Genomic DNA, 22,952 nt, shown 5'->3' with positions numbered 1-22,952 from the left:
CGATGTTCCGATGCTTGAGGGGAAAAAACATATATATATATTTTTTTTTATTAAAATCATTTTGGATAAGGTTAAATTAATGTTCTTCACCTAATTCACTCATTAAAAAAACCTGACAATTTCTGAGCAGATTTTTGGGCAAAAAATTGTCAGTTAAGTGGTTAAAATAGACTTACTTATTTCTGTAATGCAGTCAGTATATTTCCCATTATTGAGGCTTGTGATAAGTCAGTTACAAATACATCCCTGGTATGGTTACTATGCTTTTCTCACCAAGGCAACACAGTATGTATGATCTTCAAAGTGGTTATCTATTGATCAGAATGAGAAGTACCTGGTCTCCTATCTCATGGTACGGACTTCAGACACTATGGTGAACTAGGTCTTCATAGACTGCATATTTAGCCATCTGAATTTTAAAGTCCAAAATATGAGTATTGACAGTTCACCAAGGGAAACCCATGCAAATTTGAGCGAGTACATACAAACTCTACACAGGGCCTTCTTGGGAATTAAACACAATACTTCCATGCTGTAAGGCACTAATGGCAACCACTACGCTTACTGTACTACCCATAACATGCCCACATTTTTTACTTATATTTACATACATATGGAAAAACATACATGTTTTAAAATATTATTTTATGTTTTTACTAATGATGAGCGGGTTCGGTTCCTCGGGATCTGATCCCTCCCGAACTTCACCCCTTTTACACGGTTCCGAGGCAGCCTCGGATCTTCCCGCCTTGCTCGGTTAACCCGAGCGCGCCCGAACGTCATCATCCCGCTGTCGGATTCTCGCGAGATTCGTATTCTATATAAGGAGCCGCGCGTCGCCGCCATTTTCACTCGTGCATTGGAGATGATAGCGAGAGGACGTGCAGCGTTCTCTCAGTTTCTGTGTTCAGTGTGCTGCAAATATCTGCTCAGTGTGCTTGCAAATATCTGTGCTCAGTGTGCTGAAAATATCTACGTTTTCTGCCTGAATAACGCTCCATATCTGTGCTGCATTGTAGTATATAGTAGGAGGACAGTGCAGAATGTTGCTGACCACCAGTATTATATAGCAGTACGGTACAGTAGTCCACTGCTCTACCTATCTCTGTGTCGTCAAGTATACTATGCATCCATACCTGTGCTGCATTTTAGTTGTGCGCAGTATATAGTAGGAGGGGACAGGGCAGAATGTTGCCGTGACCACCAGTATATATATATATCTATATATATAGCAGTACGGTACAGTAGTCCACTGCTCTACCTACCTCTGTGTCATCAAATATACTATGCATCCATACATGTGCTGCATTTTTGTTGTGCGCAGTATATAGTAGGAGGGGACGGTGCAGAATGTTGCTGTGACCACCAGTATATATATAGCAGTATGGTACAGTAGTCCACTGCCCTACCTACCTCTGTGTCGTCAAGTATACTATGCATCCATACCTGTGCTGCATTTTCGTTGTGCGCAGTATATAGTAGGAGGGGACAGTGCAGAATGTTGCTGTGACCACCAGTGTGTGTGTGTGTGTGTATGTATGTATGTGTGTGTGTGTATGTATATATATATATATATATATATATATATACTGTATATAGCAGTACGGTACAGCAGTCCATTGCTCTATCTCTGTGTTGTCAAGTATACTACAAAAGTTCAGTAAAATGACCCAAAAATCAAAATTAACAGCGTCTGATGAGTAGCGTAAACTTGCCAATATGCCATTTACGACACGGAGTGGCAAGGAACGGCTGAGGCCCTGGCCTATGTTCATGGCTAGTGGTTCAGATTCACATGAGGATGGAAGCACTCATCCTCTCGCTAGAAAACTGCAGTGCCACTCCTAGATGGGCCAGGTGTTTGTGTCGGCCACTTGGGTCGCTTAGCTTAGTCACACAGCTACCTCATTGCACCTCTTTTTTTCTTTGCATAATGTGCTGTTTGGGGACTATTTTTTAAATCTGCCATCCTGTCTGACACTGCAATGCCACTCCTGGATGGGCCAGGTGTTTGTGTCGGCCACTTGGGTCGCTTAGCTTAGTCACACAGCTACCTCATTGCACCTCTTTTTTTTCTTTGCATAATGTGCTGTTTGGGGACTATTTTTTAAATCTGCCATCCTGTCTGACACTGCAATGCCACTCCTGGATGGGCCAGGTGTTTGTGTCGGCCACTTGGGTCGCTTAGCTTAGTCACACAGCTACCTCATTGCACCTCTTTTTTTTCTTTGCATAATGTGCTGTTTGGGGACTATTTTTTAAATCTGCCATCCTGTCTGACACTGCAGTGCCACTCCTAGATGGGCCAGGTGTTTGTGCCGCCCACTTGGGTCGCTTAGCTTAGCCATCCAGCGACCTCGGTGCAAATTTTAGGACTAAAAATAATATTGTGAGGTGTTCAGAATAGACTGGAAATGAGTGGAAATTATGGTTATTGAGGTTAATAATGCTATGGGATCAAAATGACACCCAAATTCTATGATTTAAGCTGTTTTTGAGGGGGTTTTGTAAATACACCCGAATCCAAAACACACCCGAATCCGACAAAAAAATTTCAGGGAGTTTTTGCCAAAACGCGTCTGAATCCAAAACACGGCCGCGGAACCGAATCCAAAACACGGCCGCGGAACCGAATCCAAAACCAAAAAAATTTCCGCTGCACATCACTAGTTTTTAGTGATATATAGCAGTCAATAGTGAAATTCAGTTGTTGTGGGCGCACAGTGTGTTTAAACACCGGCAACAGCACTTCATCTTGCATCCCTAGCTGTCCACCCAAATTTGCACAGACTTGTTCACAACCCTATGAGACACTGAGCAGTTTTGTCCGAGTTTGGACTGCTCTTGCCGCACTGATTCGCCTGGCGAAGATATCCTCCTGCAATTGATTTCTCCCAATGTATGTAAAACAGCCTATTTAAATGCTGAGGTAAGCTTCTTTTTTTTTTCCTACAGGGTATTATTTTGTCTTACTGCTTTTCAAACAGACCATTTCAGACATAATTCTCTTTTCTATGCTCATTTGTTAATTGAACATGTTAATGACCTCCCTTCAGTTGATGCATAAAACTAATCCCTGTAACTAACTGCTTTATCTTAATAAAACTAGTCCATATAATGGATTGACTTTGTTTTCATCTCTCCTGTATATATAGCCAGCCACTTGTGCCAAGAGAAAATATCACTGCTTGGATGAATGCAATTGGACTGATCATTACAGCTCTCCCAGTGAGTGAAGTTCATTTGCCAAACGTGGGAACTTTTATCAGATAAATTTGAATAGTTTGATTTTCTGTTAACTCTATTTCTTTGAATCCTTTTTAAGGGCAGTCTTAACCTTGAGGTGTAGAGGGCACTGTGGCAGGAGTAGGTACTCATGTAAAACTAAAACGCTCCAGGGCATTTTATAGGTTAACAAAGACAATGGGATAGTACAGAACAAGCAGTCAATCAAGAACAATACTCTGGAAAACCTTTTTCGAACAGTTGTCTTTAAAGGCATTGGGGGGGAATTCAAATGTTTGAAAAGACGGTTGGGTATCTGTTTTTTCCTGTCTATTAGATAGAAAGAAACTGACACATTCCCCAGGAATCTCACCTTTATTTACTGAGGATAGTTCCAAATCTGTCCCCAGGAACTGTACCTGAGTTTATCTCTGTTTCTCTTATGCCCTAGAGGATGCTGGGGTCCACATTAGTACCATGGGGTATAGACTGGTCCACTAGGAGCCACTGGCACTTCAAGAGTTTAACAGTGTGGGCTGGCTCCTCCCTCTATGCCCCTCCTACCAGACTCGGTTTAGAAAATGTGCCCGGAGGAGCCGGTCACAGCTAGGGGAGTTCCATAGGAGTTTTTTTTTGTTTTGTTGTTTTTACTAGTTAGGCACAGGGAGGCTGCTGGCAGCAGCCTCCCTGCTTCGTGGGACTTAGGGGGAGAGTAGTGTCCAACCCTGAGAGGTTAATGGCCACTATCTCCACTGACAGGACACTGAGCTCCTGAAGGTGATGATCGTTAGCCGCCCCAGGCGACCGCTCAGTCCCGAAGCATGCCGCCACCCCTTAACAGAGCTAGAAGATTCCGGTGGCGAGTGAGTCACCGGCCCCCACAGCAAGCGGGGAGCCGGTGTGAAGATGGCAGCAACAGGGTGGGAGCCCAGTACTAACTGCGCTCCGGAGGCTCAGTGGTACACAGTGCTGCGCTATGTGGGGCGCCCTGAGCCAGCGCCTATACACTACACTGGTCACCAAGGATGTCAGGGACCTCTGTAACGCTGCCAGCATAATTCCTCAGGCCAGTATAAAGATGTGAAGAGCGGGAACCAGTGCCATGTTAAAGGGGCGGAGCTTCTCAGAGTGGACCCAGCAGCGTTCAGCGCCATTATCCTGCCTGCAGATCCAGTACAGAGACGCCGACAGGGAGAGCTGTCCCTCCAAGCAACTCCAGCTATCCTGTGCGGCACCAAGGGGTTGTAGAAGGGGAGGGGGGGGGGAGGGGCTGTGAAATTACTGTGTAGTCTATTAAGGTACACAGTCAGCCAGGTAGTTGTATTATATCTACCTAGGGTAGCGCTGTGTGTGTGCTGGCTCCAAGCTCTGTGCTTCTCTGTGGCATTCTTGGGAGGGAAACTGTGTCTGACATTTTCCTGTGTGTGGGTGTTTGTTTTCTCACATAGCCATGTCTAGGGACTCTGTGTCTTATGCTGCAGAGGACATTTCTTCTCCAGAGGAGTCCATTCCATGTACACAGGAATGTAATGTCTTTTCTCGGATCCCTATTACTGAGCCTGAGTGGTTGACCTCTTTTAAGGGAATGATCTCTCAGATCTCTACTAGGGTAGCTCATACTGAGACTGAAACTCAGGTTTTAAAGAAGTCTGTGGCAGTTTGGTCAGGTTCTGTTCCTATTCCTTCAAAATCCCATGGCATATAACCACAGAAACGTTTGCACAGATTATGCAAGATGACACTGATACCAACTCTGACACGGCTGACGGTGAGGGGGATGTGCGAAGGGAGGCAGCATCCCTGGCTAAGAGGGTGCAGCTCATGATTGAGGCCATTAGAGATGTATTAAACATTTCTGACACAACACCTGAGCAGGTTGAGGAGGCTTACTTCACAGATAATAAGAAAGCCTCGCTAACCTTCCCTGAGTCTAAAGAATTAAACGTTTTATTTGAAAAGTCCTGGGAAACCCCAGAGAAAAAATTCCAGATCCCCAAGAGGGTTTCGGTTGCTTTTCCCTTCCCGGAGAAGGAAAGAAAAAGATGTGAAAACCCACCCATAGTTGACGCCTCTGTCTCCAGACTGTCAAAAAAAAGTGGTTTTACCTGTCCCTGGATCTACCGCGTTAAAAGAACCGGCTGATCGTAAGATTGACACTACGCCCAAATCCATGTACACTGCTTCTGGGGTGACATTAAGACCTACTATTGCCTGTGCATGGATCTCAAAAACTATAGTAAAGTGGTCAGGCACGTTACTAGAAGACTTAGATACAATGGATAGAAGTGACATTGAACTGTTTTTACGTAACATACAGGATTCTGCGGGGTTCATGGTGGAATCCATGAAGGACCTGGGTACGCTGAATGCACGAATATCTTCCATGTCTGTCTCAGCTCGCAGGGGACTCTGGCTACGCCAATGGTTGGCAGACGAGGAATCCAGGAGAAGTGTGGAGAACCTACCATACACAGGTCAGACTCTGGGGAAGCGTTGGATGCGTGGATTTCCACGGCAACCGCGGGTAAGTCACCCATTCTTCCCTCAGCTACACCTTCTACGAAGAAACCCTTTTCTTCATACACAACGCAGTCCTTTTGGACCGCAAAGACAAAATAGTCCAATCCCCCTACCACTTTCTTTAGAGGTGGGTGTGCAAAATCCAAAAAGCCTGCACCTGCAAGCTCCCAGGACCAGAAGCCTGCTTCTGGTTCCTCAAAATCCTTTGCATGACGGTGGACCGCACAGCCTGGAGGACGGGCTGGTCGGTGCGAGGCTCAGACGTTTCAGCCACGTCTGGTTGTCGTCCGGCCTGGACCCCTGGGTACAGGATATTGTGTCCCAGGGGTACAGACTGGAGTTTCAAGAACTTCCGCCTTATCGATTCTGCAAATCAGGCTTGCCAGAGTTACTGACACAGGGCTGTCCTACAGGATGCCATTCAAAAATTGGAAAGGTCAGCGGTCATCGTTACAGTTCCACTGCATATGCAAAACAAGGGTTACTAGTCGAACCTTTTCGTGTTACCGAAACCGGATGGTTCGGTCAGACCGATTTTGAACTTGAAATCATTAAACCCTTATCTGAGGGAGTTCAAGTTCAAAATGGAGTCGCTGAGAGCAGTGATCTCAGGTCTAGAGGAGGGGGATTTTCTGGTATCCCTGGATATCAAGGATGCCTACCTACACATTTCGATTTGGCTGCCACACCAGGCTTATCTCAGGTTTGCACTGTTAGACATTCACTATCCGTTTCAGGCACTGCCATGCGGTCTCTCCACGACACCGAGGGTGTTCACCAAGGTGATGGCGGAGATGATGGTTCTCCTCCGCAGACACAGAGTGAACATAGGGGGTCATTCCGAGTTGATCGCTAGCTGCCATTCGCAGCGCAGCGATCAGGCTTAAAATCGGCATTTCTGCGCATGCGTATGGTGCGCACTACGCATGCACGTCGTACTTTCACAAAAGCCGATGCAGTTTTACACAAGCTCTAGCGACGCTTTTCAGTCGCGCTGCTGATCGTTGAGTGATTGACAGGAAGTGGGTGTTTCTGGGTGGTAACTGACCGTCTTCGGGGAGTGTGTGTAAAAACGCAGGCATGCCAGATAAAAATGCAGGAGTGGCTGGAGAAACGAGGGAGTGGCTGGCCGAACGCAGGGCGTGTTTATGACATCAAAACAGGAACTAAATAGTCTGAAGTGATCGCAAGGTAGGAGTAGGTCTGCAGCTACTCTGAAACTGCACATTTTTTTTTCGTTGCAGCGCTGCAATCCTTTCGTTCGCACTTCTGCTAAGATACATTCCCAGAGGGTGGCGGCTTAGCGTTTGCACTGCTGCTAAAAGCAGCTAGCGAGCGAACAACTCTGAATGAGGGCCATAATTCCATATCTGGACAATCTGCTGATAAAGGCGTCGACCAGGGAGACCTTGTTGCGGTCCATTGCTCTCACGACTCGTCTGCTCAGGGAACATGGTTGGATCCTGAACCTTCCGAAGTCGCATTTGGAGTCGACAAGGAGATTGTCTTTCCTGGGGATGATCCTCGACATGGAAGTGCAGAGGGTGTTTCTACTGGAGGAAAAAGCGTTGGTGATTCAAACAATGGTCCGGGATGTCCTGAAGCCAGTCCGAGTTTCGATTCATCAGTGCATTCGCGTTCTGGGGAAGATGGTTGCCTCCTATGAGACTCTACAGTACGGGAGATTTCATGCTCGATCCTTCCAACTGGATCTCCTAGACAAGTGGTTGGGGTCTCATCTACATATACACCTGAGGATACGTCTGTCGCCGGAGGCAAGGAGTTCACTCCTCCGGTGGCTGCAGATGTCTCTCACTTTCTGGAGGGCCGCAGGTTCGGGATTCAGGACTGGATCCTTCTAACCACGTACGCAAGTCTCCGGGGTTGGGGCGCAGTCACTCAAGGGGAAACCTTCCAAGGAAGATGGTCAAGTCAGGAATCTAGTCTTCCAATAAACATTCTGGAACTAAGAGCCATGTACAACGGTTTTCTCCAAGCGGCACATCTTCTGCGAGATCATGCCATTCAAGTACATTCGGACAGTGTAACGACGGTGGCCTACATAAATCGTCAGGGCGGAACGAAGAGCACAGCTGCAATGTCAGAGGTAAAAATGCTCCTCCTCTGGGCAGAAATGCACGCGCTGGTGCTGTCGACAATCTTCATTCTGGGAGTAGACAACTGGAAAGCGGACTTCCACAGCAGACACGATCTCCATCCGGGAGAGTGGGGACTCCATCCGGAGGTGTTCACGGAGGTGACAAATCTTTGGGGTGTACCTCAAATAGACATGATGGCCTCCCGTCTCAACAAGAAACTTCGGAGGTATTGTTCCAGGTCAAGAGACCCAAAAGCAGTGGCGGTGGACACCTGGTGTCTCCGTGGGTGTTCCAGTCGGTGTACGTGTTTCCACCACTTCCACTCATTCCAAGAGTTCTAAAGCTCGTAAGGAGAACAAGAGTTCAAGCGATCAACATTGCTCCAGACCGGCCAAGGCGGGCTTGGTATGCGGACCTTCTGAATCTCTTGCAGGAAGAGCTGAGGCCTCTTCCTCTTTGGGAGGACCTGCTGCAGCAGGGGCCGTTCGCCTATCAAGACTTACCGCAGCTATGTTGACGGCATGAAAGTTGAGCGCCTGATACTTGCTCGGAAGGGCATTCCGAAGAAGGTCATTCCTACCCTGATACAGGCTAGGAAAGGAGTTACGTCTACGCATTACCATTGTATTTGGAAGAAATATGTCTCTTGGTGTGAATCCAAGAAGTTTCCTACGGTGGAGTTTCAGCTGGGATGGTTTCTCCTCTTCCTGCAAGCAGGTGTGGATATGGGCCTTATCAGATTTCGGCCTTATCGGTTTTCTTCCAGAAACAACTGGCTTCCCTCCCTGAGGTTCAGACTTTCTTGAAAGGGGTTCTGCACATTCAGCCTCTGTGCTGCCTACGGCTCCCTGGGATCTTAATGTGGTACTGCAGGTCCTCCAATCGGATTGGTTTGAGCCTCTACAGGAGGTTGAAGTCAAGTTTGCCACGTGGAAGGCTTTCACTTTGTTGGCCTTAGCTTCTGCTAGACGTGTGTCGGAGTTGGGGGCTTTGTCTTGTCCCTACTTGATCTTCTATGAAGGTAGAGCTGAGCTCCGGACACGTCAGCAATTCCTTCCAAAGGTTGTGTCGGCTTTTCATATCAACCAACATATTGTGGTGCCAGTTGCTACTGACTCCTCAATCCCATCGAAGTCCTTTGATGTTGTAAGGGCTCAGAAAATTTATGTGAAGAGGACTGCTCATCAAAGAAAATCGGACTCAGTTTGTCCTGTATGATCCCAAGAAAATTGGGTGTCCTGCTTCTAAGCAGACGATCTCTCGCTGGATCAGGTTCACTATCCAGCATGCGTATTCTACGGCATGATTGCCATGTCCAAGATCTGTTAAGGACCACTCTACTCGTAAAGTGGGTTCTTCCTGGGCAGCTGCCCCGGGTTTATCAGCTTTACAGCTTTGTCGAGCGGCTACTTGGTCTTGGTCGAACTCTTTTACAAAGTTCTACAGGTTCGATACTTTTGGCCTTTGAGGACCTCAAGTTTAGTCAGTCAGTTCTGCAGGAGCCTCCAAAGCTCTCCCTCCCGTTCTGGGAGCTTTGGTACATCCCCATGGTACTAATGTGGACCCTAGCATCCTCTAGGACGTAAGATAAAATAGGATTTTAATTACCTACCGGTAAATCCTTTTCTCGTAGTCCGTAGAGGATGCTGGGCCCCCGCCCAGCGCTTCGTTATCCTTCAGTGGTTACTTGGTCAGTACTGCTTTGTTCTTTGTTAAGTACTGCGTTGTTACTTGATGTTATTCAGCTGTTGCTGAATTTTTTAAGCTAGTTAGTTTGGTTTGCCTTGTTGTGTGAGCTGGTGTGAATCTCGCCATTATCTGTGTAAATTCCTTCTCTCAAAGTTGTCCGTCTCCTCGGGCACAGTTTCTAGACCGAGTCTGGTAGTACGGGGCATAGAGGGATGAGCCAGCCCACACTGTTAAACTCTTAAAGTGCCAGTGGCTCCTAGTGGACCCGTCTATACCCCATGCTACTAATGTGGACCCCAGCATCCTCTAACGACTACGAGAAAATGATTTACCGGTAGGTAATTAAAATCCTATTTTAGCTCCCACTGATAGCTGTAGCTATAATCAGAGTAAGTGGGGTGGGGCCCATTTTCCCAGTCTTTATTGAAATTCACCCCATTTAATAAAATGTACTAAAGATTTTAAATGAAATGCATTACAGCATAGACGAAATAAACCACTGGAGATTGAAATCTAATTTTGTGACATAAAAAGTAGCCATCTTTTGCAGATCTAACCGCCAAACATGCTTTTGCCATTTTTTCTACAATGGGAATCAAATATTGTACGGAAAGAGAGATGGATTATGTCATTATCTTGCTGTGAAATTAACCATTGACAGGATAGATGTAGACCAATGGGTATTGCAAATACAGTCACTCTATACACGTGCGTGTTGCACAAAATTAAATTTTCTTCCTTAATAAATTAGATTTCTAACAGCAGTTTTGGGGGGAAATCTCTTCAGTTTGAAAAAATAAATAGTAGTTGCATCATACTGACCTATTTTTGCTGCTTGTGATCTGGGGAGAGTGAGGTGGTGCACAGTTTGCATCATTGCAGTCCCAATGCATCTATTCTCCCAGGAGCTTAGAAAATTTTACAAAAATTTTTCGGTAGAGTAAGAAAGGATAAGTTTTATGTATGTACAGATTGGGTGTGCCTTATTAGATCTACACTAAAAATGTCTACAGTCAGTAGGTCTACCACTAATGGTAGACATGCATTAGGATGTGGTCGACATATGTGTACAAAAGTTTGACATGGAAATGGTCGACACAAAAAACGTTGAGATTTGTTTTTGTTTTTTTTGGGGGGGGGGGGGGTTTGTCACATTTTTCCACAAACAAGCCACATTAGTGTACCACATTCCCTTGCTTGGGCTTCGGGCAAGGTGCCTCGCTTCTCTAACGAAGTGTTACACATGTTACTATTCCCAATTGTAGTCCATGTAGATGGTAAAGTATGAAAAAGTTGATTTTTTTTTTTTTAAGTGTCGGCCATTATCATGTCGACTTTTTGACCCTGTCAACCTAATGCATATTTACCATTAGTGGTCGACCTATTGACTAGACCTTCAGACTAGATACTGCACAGATTAGCTTGTACTGTCTGCTGTGGGTCATTTTGTAATTCTGGGTTTGTCAAGCTGCGACTCTTGTAGTCATGTCATTGTAATGACCATAAGAAGTTTAAAATCTATAATATGCACTTTTTGTTTCTGAAACTTTGTCAAATTCTTATTAAAAAAACAATGTTTAGTCTCACTGGCTAAATCACATAAAGCTGTGTACACACTAGACAATATGTATTCTGATCCGATGGATCGGACAAACCTATCATGTACATTGTCTAGTGTGTACCCACTATGTCGCTGACTATGCACGTTCCCGCGTGTCATCAGCTACATGCAGGGCTGTCAGTGTATGTTGCTAGCAAGGGCCATGCTGCCACTGCCCGCATTGGCACATGTGTATGCAGGTACGAGTATACTGTTTTGGTAAGCTTGTTCTTTGGTGCCCTTAGACTTTGTTTTATCTGTAGTACTCTATATGTTTGTTGCTTTACTCCTAAACCGGTTGTATTGCTAGAAATTGTAAGCCATATCTTGGTTGTATTATTTTTAGGAACCTTATTGGATAGTACTCCATGATCGCATTGTTAGTGTGCTGAACAGTCCAAGTCTTACATCAGAGACAGAATGGGTTGGCTACCCTTTCCAGCTGTTTGACTTTGCAGCGTGTCACAAGGCGTACTCAGAGATGAACTGCAGTTACACACTGGCTCTGGCACATGCTGTGTGGCACCATTCAAGCATTGGGCAACTCTCTCTCATCCCAAAGTATGTACACCAACTATACATTGTATTTAGCCTGGGTATACTATAAATACTGCTTGTTTTACAGGTTCTAACTATGAAAGTCTTTTTAATTGGTAATGGATTTTGTGGGGAAATGCTTGAGGCACCAAAACTCCATCTGGACAGTTCTAATTTTCAAGTTTTCTTTCTTTCTTTCTTTCTTTCTTTCTTTCTTTCTTTCTTTCTTTCTTTCTTTCTTTCTTTCTTTCTTTCTTTCTTTCTTTCTTTCTTTCTTTCTTTCTTTCTTTCTTTCTTTCTTTCTTTCTTTCTTTTCTATTTGACTTTTATTTTATTTTTTTATACATACAGTTGCAAGAAAAAGTATGTGAACCCTTTGGAATTTCCTGGATTTGTGCATAAATTGGTCATAAAATGTGTTCTGATCTTCATCTAAGTCACAACAATAGACAAACACAGTCTGCTGAAACTAATACCACACAAACAATTATATGTTCTCATGTGTTTATCGAACACACCATGTAAACATTCACAGTGCAGGGTGGACAAAGTATGTGAACCCCTAGGCTAATGACTTCTCCAAGAGCTAATTTGAGTCAGGAGTCAGCCAACCTGTAGTCCAATCAATGAGACGAGATTGGAGGTGTTAGTTAAAGCTTCCCTGCCCTATATAAAACACACACCAATTTTGAGTTTGCAATTCTCAAGAAGCATTGCCTGATGGGAACCATGCCTCGCAGAAAAGAGCTTTTCAGAAGACCTACGATTAAGAATTGTTGACTTGCATAAAGCTGGAAAGGGTTACAAAAGTATCTCTAAAAGCCTTGATGATCATCAGTCCACGGTAAGACAAATTGTCTATAAATGGGGAACGTTCAGCACTGTTGCTACTCTCCCTAGGAGTGGGCGTCCTGTAAATATGACTGCAAGAGCACAGCGCAGAGTGCTCAGTAAGGTGAAGAAGAATCCTAGAGTGTCGGCTAAAGACTTACAGAAATGCACATGCTAACATCTCTGTTGACGAATCTACCATATGTAAAACACTGAACAAGAATGGAGTTCATGGGAAGATACCACGGAGGAAGCCACTGCTGTCCAAAAACAAACATTGCTACACGTTTGAAATTTGTAAAAGAGCACCTGAATGCTCCACAGCACTACTGGCAAAATATTCTGTGGGCAGCTGAAACCAAAGTTGAGTTGTTTGGAAGGAACACGCAACACTACGTATGGAGAAAAAAAGGCACAGCACACCAACATCAAAACCTCATCCCAACTGTGAAGTATGGTGGAGGGGGCATCATGGTTTGGGGCTGTTTTGCTGCCTCAGGGCCTGGACAAATTGCTATCATCGACGGAAAAATTAATTCCCAAGTTTATCAATACATTTTGCAGGAGAACTTAAGGCCATCTGTCCACCAATTGAAGCTCAACAGTAGATGGGTGATGCAACAGGACAACGACCCAAAGCACAGAAGTAGATCAACAGAATGGCTTCAACAGAAGAAAATACGCCTTCTGGAGTGGCCCAGTCAGGGTCCTGCCCTTAATTGAGATGCTGTGGCATGACCTCAAGAGAGCGATTCACACCAGACAACCCAAGAATATTCCTGAACTGAAATAGTTTTGTAAAGAGGAATGGTCCAAAATTCCCCCTGACCATTGTGCAGGTCTGATATGCAACTATAGGAAACGTTTGGTTGAGGTTATTGCTGCCAAAGGAGGGTCAACCAGTTATTAAATCCAAGGGTTCACATACTTTGTCCACCCTGCACTGTGAATGTTTACATGGTGTGTTCAATAAAAACATGAGAACATATAATTGTTTGTGTGGTATTAGTTTCAGCAGACTGTGTTTGTCCATTGTTGTGACTTAGATGAAGATCAACACATTTTATGACAAATTTATGCACAAATCCAGGAAATTCCAAAGGGTTCACATACTTTTCTTGCAACTGTATCCAATTATGTCTGTGTAATAACTGGCCATGTTTTTACAGGTTCCTCCCTGAAGTTCTCATTCCCATAGTAAAAACAGAGTATCAGTTACTCTATGTTTACCATTTGGTAGGACCATTCCTGCAACGCTTTCAGCAAGAACGGACAAGATGCATGATAGAGGTAACAGAGGAACTTAAGCTTTTCAGCAAATTTTTCATGTTCTTGTCTAAGCTTAAATTTAAGTAAACTTTAGATGTTTACATAAATAAAATTTTTACATTAATGATAACTGAGACTTTTGAAAATAATTGGCTCTTCTTGTGCCTTCATAAGTTCCCCATGGTTTAGTCCAGTGGTTCTCAAACCTTTTTTCTGCCATGACACAATGAAGAGAGATATTGACATTTGTGACACAAAATTTGAAAGGTATGAAAAAATAAATGTAAATTAACCTTACTGTGCCCTTATTGTACTCCCAGTGGTTCTTTACATGCCAAATACCCCTTCCCCCCCCCCCCCCCCCCATTTCGCTTTAACCATTGTAGCTTATGGCCCCTATGACTCCTTTACTCTTTATTTCTTCTTCTTATCCCATCCTACTGAGTCTGCAGCTGCCTGCTACGACTCCTCTCCATGGGGTAAATGTATTATAGCGGCACGATCCCACTTCCTGCTTCGCCTCATTACCGAGGCGAACCAGGAAGGGACATAGACAAGATGTACTAACATCTTGTCTGCCAAAGCGGGGGAGCGAAAGCTCCCTCCTCCGGCAATGTCCCCCAAGCACTTAGTGCTGAAGCGCTGTGTCTCCCTGTTACGTCTGGCTCCAGTGCACCTACACAGGATCTCACTACTCACACGAGATACCCTGCGCACTCAAGAGCCGTCACCCGCCACAGCCAGGAACAGCTCTGTCCCTGCTGTGGTCTATGGACATCACCACCTGCAGCTGTCGAAAACGGCCAGCGGTGCTGACAGTTCATACATTGCCCACACTTGTCAGCCTGCTATCTTTTAGATAGCAGCGCCGATAAAGACAGGGGCACATACCGCCCCTGTCACCCTGCAGACACCGCTGTAATCATACATGGGAGAGAAGCGGTATAGCGCACATAACGTGCGCTGATACCACTTCACCACCATAACGACAGGTAATACATTTACCCACATCACAGATGTCATGATGCTGAGACGTCTGTGCTGCTGTGGCTGCCTGTCTGCTCCCAGCTCCTTACTTATGCAGAAGAAGCCAAGGGACAAATGGGACTATGCTTTAACAAGTCTGCTCAGTATTCAGTGGAGCAGGGAGAGAGCGGGAAAGAGCACGCTTCTCCCCTTGCGCTTTGCTCTGCAAATTGGCTGGAATGCGTCCTGTTGGACTCTGCAATTTTTTTCAAAAAATTTCTTCACCCCACTATCTGCTTTAGGTACAATAAGGTTCATTTACTTTTTTCAGATCTTAAATCTTTTGAGCAGGGACGTGCAGTTAGGGGAGGCAGTGCCTCCCCTGTCATTAATGATTAAGATAATACAAAGAAGATACTTATGACACACATTCTGTGTCATAAGTATCTCCTTTATATTATTCTAATCATTATCACGGTGTAAAATGGAGTTGGGAGGCACCGATCGTGGTGCCTCCCATTGTGAATGGGAAAGGTGTGTGAACGGGGGTGGGTGGGTGGGGGGGGGGGGGGGGGCGGGCGGCTAAGCCATGGGCAGTAAAAGCCCATTGAAATTACATAGAAAAGCGGCACCATTAGAGGTGCCACTTTCATACAGGGATGTGCTTTCAACCCATGAAAGCACGCCACAATGATTGGCCATCTGATCCGTCACTGGATCCGCTGTCATCACTTGGTGGGCTCGGCAGAGGTGCGGGCAGGGGGATGCTGTGGAGGTGCGGGCGGCGGGACTCGACAGGCAGGGATCCGAGATCCCTGCCTGCCATTCTGCAGAGTTTGGCAGCGGAGCGGTACCAGTTTAAAAAATGCGCTTCAGCTGCAACCAGTGCTGGTTGTTGTTGTTCGTGAAGGGGGACCCCATTTTAATTTATTGGGGGCCCTGCTTTCCGAGGAATTCCAGCCCTGGGCTGACTGGCTTGGGGGGCACTTTAATGGCATGGCAGGGGGACCCCACACTGAGTGTCTCCCCTGCTATGGCATTATGCCCCCTGGCTGGTTCTGCCTGGTGCTGGTTTTAGTGATGTGTGGGTGGACTACACTTTTTTTTTTTTTTTTTTTCCTCAATGGGGGGGAGGGGGTTTAGCTGCCAGTGCCTCCCCAGCCCCTGACATCACTGCTTTTGAGTCACATGTGGATGTCACTCTTCAGTGTGTCACCCCTAAATAAAGTTTGAGAAAAACTGAACTACCGTACACCATGGGAAAATTCCAAAAGGAGTCTTCTTTAAAATAGATGCACAAAAAAAAGTATATGCTTGTTGGCGCACACACACACAGTGACAATGATGGGGTGCAATGTATACTGAATTGGATTGTTAGCAAATGAATAGTCCCCACTGTGTTTGAGGTCTTTCTTTTATATGCCAGTGTGTTTGTGTCCTACTTTTTGTTGCAAAATGAATGTAAAGAAAGAGCCCATTTCTCTGACGTCCTAGTGGATGCTGGGAACTCCGTAAGGACCATGGGGAATAGCGGCTCCGCAGGAGTCTGGGCACATCTAAAGAAAGCTTTAGGATCACCTGGTGTGCACTGGCTCCTCCCCCTATGACCCTCCTCCAAGCCCCAGTTAGATTTCTGTGCCCGACGAGAAGGGTGCACACTAGGGGCTCTCCTGAGCTCTTTGTGAAAGTTTTAGTTTAGGTTTATTATTTTCAGTGAGACCTGCTGGCAACAGGCTCACTGCATCGTGGGACTAAGGGGAGAAGAAACGGACTCACCTGCGTGCAGAGTGGATCGGGTTTCTTAGGCTACTGGACATTAGCTCCAGAGGGACGATCACAGGTTCAGCCTGGATGGGTCCCGGAGCCGCGCCGCCGGCCCCCTTACAGAGCCAGAAGAGCGAAGAGGTCCGGTGAAATCGGCGGCAGAAGACGATCCTGTCTTCAGATAAGGTAGCGCACAGCACCGCAGCTGTGCGCCATTGCTCTCAGCACACTTCACACTCCGGTCACTGAGGGTGCAGGGCGCTGGGGGGGCAGCGCCCTGAGACGCAATAAATCGATAAAAACCTTATATGGCTAAAATAAATGCATCCCATATAACTCCTGGGCTATATGGATGCATTTAACCCCTGCCAAAACATACAGAAAAACGGATGATAAGGACGCAGAGAAAGGGGCGGAGCCTATCTCCTCAGCACACTGGCGCCATTTTCCCTCACAGCTCAGTTGGAGGGAAGCTCCCTGGCTCTCCCCTGCAGTCACTACACTACAGAAAGGGGTTAAAAAAGAGAGGGGGGCACAAACTAGGCGCAGTATAAACAATACAGCAGCTATAAAGGGAAAAACACTTATATAAGGTTATCCCTATATATATATATATATATATATATATATATATATATATATATAGCGCTCTGGTGTGTGCTGGCAAACTCTCCCTCTGTCTCCCCAAAGGGCTAGTGGGTCCTGTCCTCTATCAGAGCATTCCCTGTGTGTGTGCTGTGTGTCGGTACGTTTGTGTCGACATGTATGAGGAGAAAAATGATGTGGAGACGGAGTAGAGTGTCTGTAATAGTGTTGTCACCCCCTAGGGGGTCGACACCTGAGTGGATGTACTGTTGAAATTGCGTGACAGTGTCAGCTTTGTATAAAAGACAGTGGTTGACATGAGACAGCCGGCTACTCCGCTTGTGCATGTCCAGACGTCTCATACAGGGGCTCTAAAGCGCCCGTTACCTCAGATACAGACGCCGACACGGATACTGACTCCTGTGTCGACGGTGAAGAGACAACCGTGATTTCCAATAGGGCCACTCATTGCATGATTGATGCAATGGAAAATGTTTACACTTTTCTGATAATATGAATACCACCAAAAAAAAGGGGTATTATGTTTGATGAGGAAAAACTTCCTGTAGTTTTCCTAAATCTGAAAAATAAAATGAGGTGTGTGATGATGCGTGGGTTTCCCCCCGATAACAATTGATAATTCTAAAAAGTTATTGGCAGTATACCTTTTCCCGCCAGAGGTTAGGGTGCGTTGGGAAACACCCCCTACAGGGGATAAGGCGCTCACACGCTTGTAAGAACAAGGGCTCTACCCTCTCTTGAGATGGCCGCCCTTAAGGATCCTGCTAATAAAAAGCAGGAGGGTATCCTAAAATGTATTTACACACATACTAGTGTTATACTGCGACCAGCAATCGCCTCAGCCTGGATGTGCAGTGCTGGGTTGGCGTGGTCGGATTCCCTGACTGGAAATATTGATATCCTAGATAAGGACAGTATATTATTGCCTATAGAGCAATTAAAAGATGCATTTCTATATATGCATGATGCACAGCGGAATATTTGCCGACTGGCATCAAGTATAAGTGCGTTGTATTCTACCAGTAAAGTGGTCAGGGATTCCAAACGGCATTTGGAAGTATTGCCTTAAAAGAAGGGGATGTACCCTAGGTCGCCTCTCAAAATAAGACGCCGTATTATCAGGCGCAGTCCTGGTTGGCAAGCGGATAAAAGGGTTCCTCTTTTCTGCTCGTGACAGAGGGAGAGGAAAATGGCTGCAGAGATCAGCCAGTTCCCAGGAACAGAAACCCTTTTCCGCCTCTGCCAAGCCCTCAGTATGACGCTAGGGCTTTACAAGTTCAGACACGGTGGGGGCCCGTTCTCAGTGAATTTCAGTGCGCAGTGGGCTCACTCGCAAGTAGACCCCGGGATCCTTCAGGTGTTATCTCAGGGGTACAAAATTGGAATTCGAGACGTATTCCCCTCGCCGTTTCCAAAAAGTCTGTTTTACCGACGTCTCCCACTGACAGGGAGGCAGTTTTGGAAGCCATTCACAAGCTGTATTCCCAGCAGGTGATAATTAAGGTACCCCTCCTGCAACAGGGAACGGGGTATTATTCCACACTATTGTGGTACCGAAGCCAGACGGCGCGGTAAGACCGATTTTAAAATCTAAAATCTTTGAACACTTACATACAGAGGTTCAAATTCAAAATTGAGTCACTCAGAGCAGTGATTGCAAACCTGGAAGAAGGGGACTACATGATGTCTCGGGACATCAAGGATGCTTACCTTCATGTCAAAATTTACCCTTCTCACCAAGGGTATCTCAGGTTATGGTACAGAACTGTCACTATCAGTTCAGACGCTGCCGTAGGGAGGGTCCACGGCACCCCGGGTCTTTACTGAAGTAATGACTGAAATGATGATATTCCTTCAAAGGAAGGGAATTTTTAGTTATCCTTTACTTGGACGATTCCCTGATAAGGGTAAGATCCAGGGAACAGTTGGAGATCGGTGTAGCACTATCTCAGGTAGTGTTGCGGCAGCACGATTGGATTCTCAATATTCCAGATTCGCAGCTGGTTCCGACGACTTGTCTTCTGTTCCTAGGGATGATCCTGGACACAGTCCAGAAAGAAGGTGTTTCTCCCGGAGGAAAAAGCCAGGGAGTTATCCGAGCTAGTCAGGAACCTCCTAAAAACAAAACCAAGTCTCAGTGCATAAATGCACAAGGGTTCTGGGTAAAAATGGTGGCTTCCTACGAAGCAATCCCATTCGGCAGATTCCACGCAAGACTTTCCAGTGGAACCTACTGGACAAATGGTCCGGGTCGCATCTTCAGATGCATCAGCGGATAACCCTGTCACCAGGGACAAGGGTATCCCTCCTGTGGTGGTTGCAGAGTGCTCATCTTCTAGAGGGCCGCAGATTCGGCATTCAGGACTGGATCCTGGTGACCACGGATGCCAGCCTGCGAGGCTGGGGAGCAGTCACACAGGGAAGGAATATCCAGGGCTTATGGTCAAGCCTGGAGACATCACTTCACATAATTATCCTGAAGCTAAGGGCCATTTACAATGCTCTAAGCTTAGCAAGACCTCTGCTTCAAGGTCAGCCGGTGTTGTTCCAGTCGGACAACATTACGGCAGTCACCCACGTAAACAGACAGGGTGCCACAAGAAGCAGGAGGGCAATGGCAGAAGCTGCAAGGATTCTTCGCTGGGCGAAAAACCATGTGATAGCACTGTCAGCAGTTTTCATTCCGGGAGTGGACAACTGGGAAGCAGATTTCCTCAGCACGACCTCCACCCGGGAGAGTAGGGACTTCACCCAGAAGTCTTCCACATGATTATAAACCGTTGGGAAAAACTCGACAGGTATTGCACCAGGTCAAGGGACCCTCAGGCAATAGCTGTAGATGCTCTGGTAACACCGTGGGTGTACCAATCAGTGTATGGGTTCCCTCCTCTGCCTCTCATACCCAAGGTACTGAGATTGATAAGATGGAGAGGAGTAAGCATTATATTAGTGGCTCCGGATTGGCCAAGAAGGACTTGGTAACCGGAACTTCAAGAGATGCTCACGGAGGATCCGTGGCCTCTACCTCTAAGAAGGGACCTGCTTCAGCGGGGACCTTGTCTGTTCCAAGACTTGCCGCGGCTGCGTTGACGGCATGGCGGTTGAACGCCGGATCCTGAAGAAAAAAGGCATTCCGGATGAAGTCATCCCTATCCTGATCAAGGCCGGGAAGGATGTAACCGAAAAACATTATCACCGCATTTGGCGAAAATATGTTGCGTGGTGCGAGGCCAGTAAGGCTCGACGGAGGAAATTCAACTGGGTCGATTCCTACATTTCCTGCAAACAGGAGTATCTATGGGCCTGAAATTGGGGTCCATTAAGGTTCAAATTTCGGCTCTGTCGATTTTCTTCCAAAAAAAAAGAACTAACTTCAGTCCCTGAAGTTCAGACGTTTGTTAAAGGGGTACTGCATATACAGACTCCTTTTGTGCCTTCAGTGGCACTTTGGGATCTCAAGGTGGTTTTGGGTTCCAAAAGTCACATTGGTTTGACCCACTTAAATCTGTGGAGTTAAAATATCTCACAGAAAAAGTGGTCATGCTGTTGGCTATGGCCTGGGCCAGGCGCGTGTCAAAATTGGTGGCTTTATCCTGTAAAAGCCCTTATCTGAGTTTCCATTCGGACAGGGCGGAATTGAGGACTCGTCCTCAGTATCTCCCTAAGGTGTTTTCAGCGTTCACCTGAACCAAACCTATTGTGGTGCCTGCGGCTACTAGGGACTTGGGGGACTCCAAGTTGCTAGACGTTGTCAGGACCCGGAAAATATATGTTTCCAGGACGGCTGGAGTCAGGAAATCTGACTTACTGTTTATCCTGTATGCACCCAACTAGCTGGGTGCTCCTGCTTCTAAGCAGACTATTGCTCGTTGGATTTGTAGTACAATTCAGCTTGCACATTCTGTGGCAGGCCTGCCACAGCCAAAAATCTGTAAATGCCCACTCCACAAGGAAGGTGGGCTCATCTTGGGCAGCTGCCAAGGGGTCTCGGTTTTACAACTTTGCCGAGCAGTTACTTGGTCAGGAGCAAATACGTTTGTAAAATTCTACAAATTTGATACCCTGGCTGAGGAGGACCGGGAGTTCTCTCATTGGGTGCTGCAGAGTCATCCGCACTCTCCCGCCCGTTTTGGGAGCTTTGGTATAATCCCCATGGTCCTTACGGAGTTCCCAGCATCCACTAGGACGTCAGAGAAAATAAGAATTTACTTACCGATAATTCTATTTCTCGTAGTCCGTAGTGGATGCTGGGCGCCCATCCCAAGTGCGGATTGTCTGCAATACTGGTACATAATTATTGTTACCAAAAAATTCGGGTTATTGCTGTAGTGAGCCATCTTTTCTAGAGGCTCCTCTATTATCATGCTGTTAACTGGGTTCAGATCACAAGTTGTACAGTGTGATTGGTGTGGCTGGTATGAGTCTTACCCGGGATTCAAAATCCTTCCTTATTGTGTACGCTCGTCCGGGCACAGTATCCTAACTGAGGCTTGGAGGAGGGTCATAGGGGGAGGAGCCAGTGCACACCAGGTGATCCTAAAGCTTTCTTTAGATGTGCCCAGACTCCTGCGGAGCCGCTATTCCCCATGGTCCTTACGGAGTTCCCAGCATCCACTACGGACTACGAGAAATAGAATTATCGGTAAGTAAATTCTTATTTTTTGTGTGGAATGATTCTAAGTGTTCCCTAATAAAGAATTCAGTCTTATTGCCTATTAAACATTGGCTACCAAAGTTATTACTTTGTTTCATTTGTATAATATGAAAATGTATATATTTTCGGACATTCGTTCTAGCCATTCCATACTAACAATATTTACTTTGTCATACTGTAGATAGGTGTGGCATTCTACGAGATGTTACTGAATGTAGATCAGTGCAGCACCCACCTGAATTTTATGGATCCGATCTGTGACTTCCTTTACAATATGAAATATATGTTTACAGGAGACAGCATAAAAGACCAAGTAAGTGAAATTTTGTTTTACCTAGAGTACTGCTGCCATTCTTACATATAGTACAGTACCTATATTGTTTGAATGAGGACTATATACATTTTGTTATTATGATAATAGTAGAACTGGTCAAGTTGTTATCAAAATGTATAGCATTTTAGACATTGTGTACTAAATAAAGCTTGCCTTGGACTCTGACGAGCACTCTTAAATAATACTTTACACCACAAGTATGTACTGTAGCACAAAAGTGGGCTTATCTGATGTTCTATAAGGTGATTTTCGATCACTGTTTTGAATCTTGCGCTAGAAAGCTTTGGTGCTATTGGCCTCTGTGCAAGCAGTCCTGAACTAGAGTGAGCAGAAATCCTTTTCCCTTTGCCTTTTGTCTGGGAATAATTTCTATCCTGACTCATTGTAAATTTGTAAATGTGTCCATGAATTTAAAGTAATTACGATTTAAGTATAAATCAAAACAAGGGTAGAGATGTGTCTGTTCTTGTTAGCTCTCATTCAAGAACCCTTGACATGCTTTTATTCCTTGCTCATTACTAATAGATGTACAGATATAGCCACACTCATCGTGGCTACATCTCGGCGAAGTGGAGCGACCGCGTGCACGTCTAAGGCGCAATGAATGGGGCCGCTAAAAACGCAGCTAGGCACGGGCGCGCCTAGCCATACCGAGAGTGCCTGTCCGCCACAGATGTAGCCACGATGGTTACATCTATATACAATGATTGCACTTCTATGGTGGCCTAATATTTTATGGTTCTCAAGTGAGAAATGTAGGAGTTTAAAGATTGTTGTAATAACCTTTGAATTTGAGTGTCTATCAGAAATGTTTGGCTTTACCGGAGGAAAATCACTGTCATTTCAGGCAATGATGAA

General features: G+C 45.7%; 1 protein-coding gene across 2 annotated transcripts in view; it reads left to right on the top strand.

The window, feature by feature from the left end:
- MED23 (mediator complex subunit 23) overlaps positions 1-22,952 on the top strand; it is a 226,154-nt gene that overhangs the window by 202,148 nt on the left and 1,054 nt on the right. For both annotated transcript variants that reach the window (XM_063917304.1, XM_063917305.1), the window contains 4 exons: positions 3,156-3,228; positions 11,480-11,694; positions 13,671-13,791; positions 21,942-22,073. In XM_063917304.1, the coding sequence (XP_063773374.1) occupies positions 3,156-3,228; positions 11,480-11,694; positions 13,671-13,791; positions 21,942-22,073 (541 nt within the window). The remainder of the gene's footprint in view (positions 1-3,155; positions 3,229-11,479; positions 11,695-13,670; positions 13,792-21,941; positions 22,074-22,952) is intronic.

The sequence above is a fragment of the Pseudophryne corroboree genome, chromosome 4, assembly GCF_028390025.1.
Source record: "Pseudophryne corroboree isolate aPseCor3 chromosome 4, aPseCor3.hap2, whole genome shotgun sequence".
Lineage (NCBI taxonomy): Eukaryota > Metazoa > Chordata > Amphibia > Anura > Myobatrachidae > Pseudophryne > Pseudophryne corroboree.
Note: the sequence above shows the minus strand (reverse complement) of the source record. Positions and strands in the feature narration are given on the sequence as shown.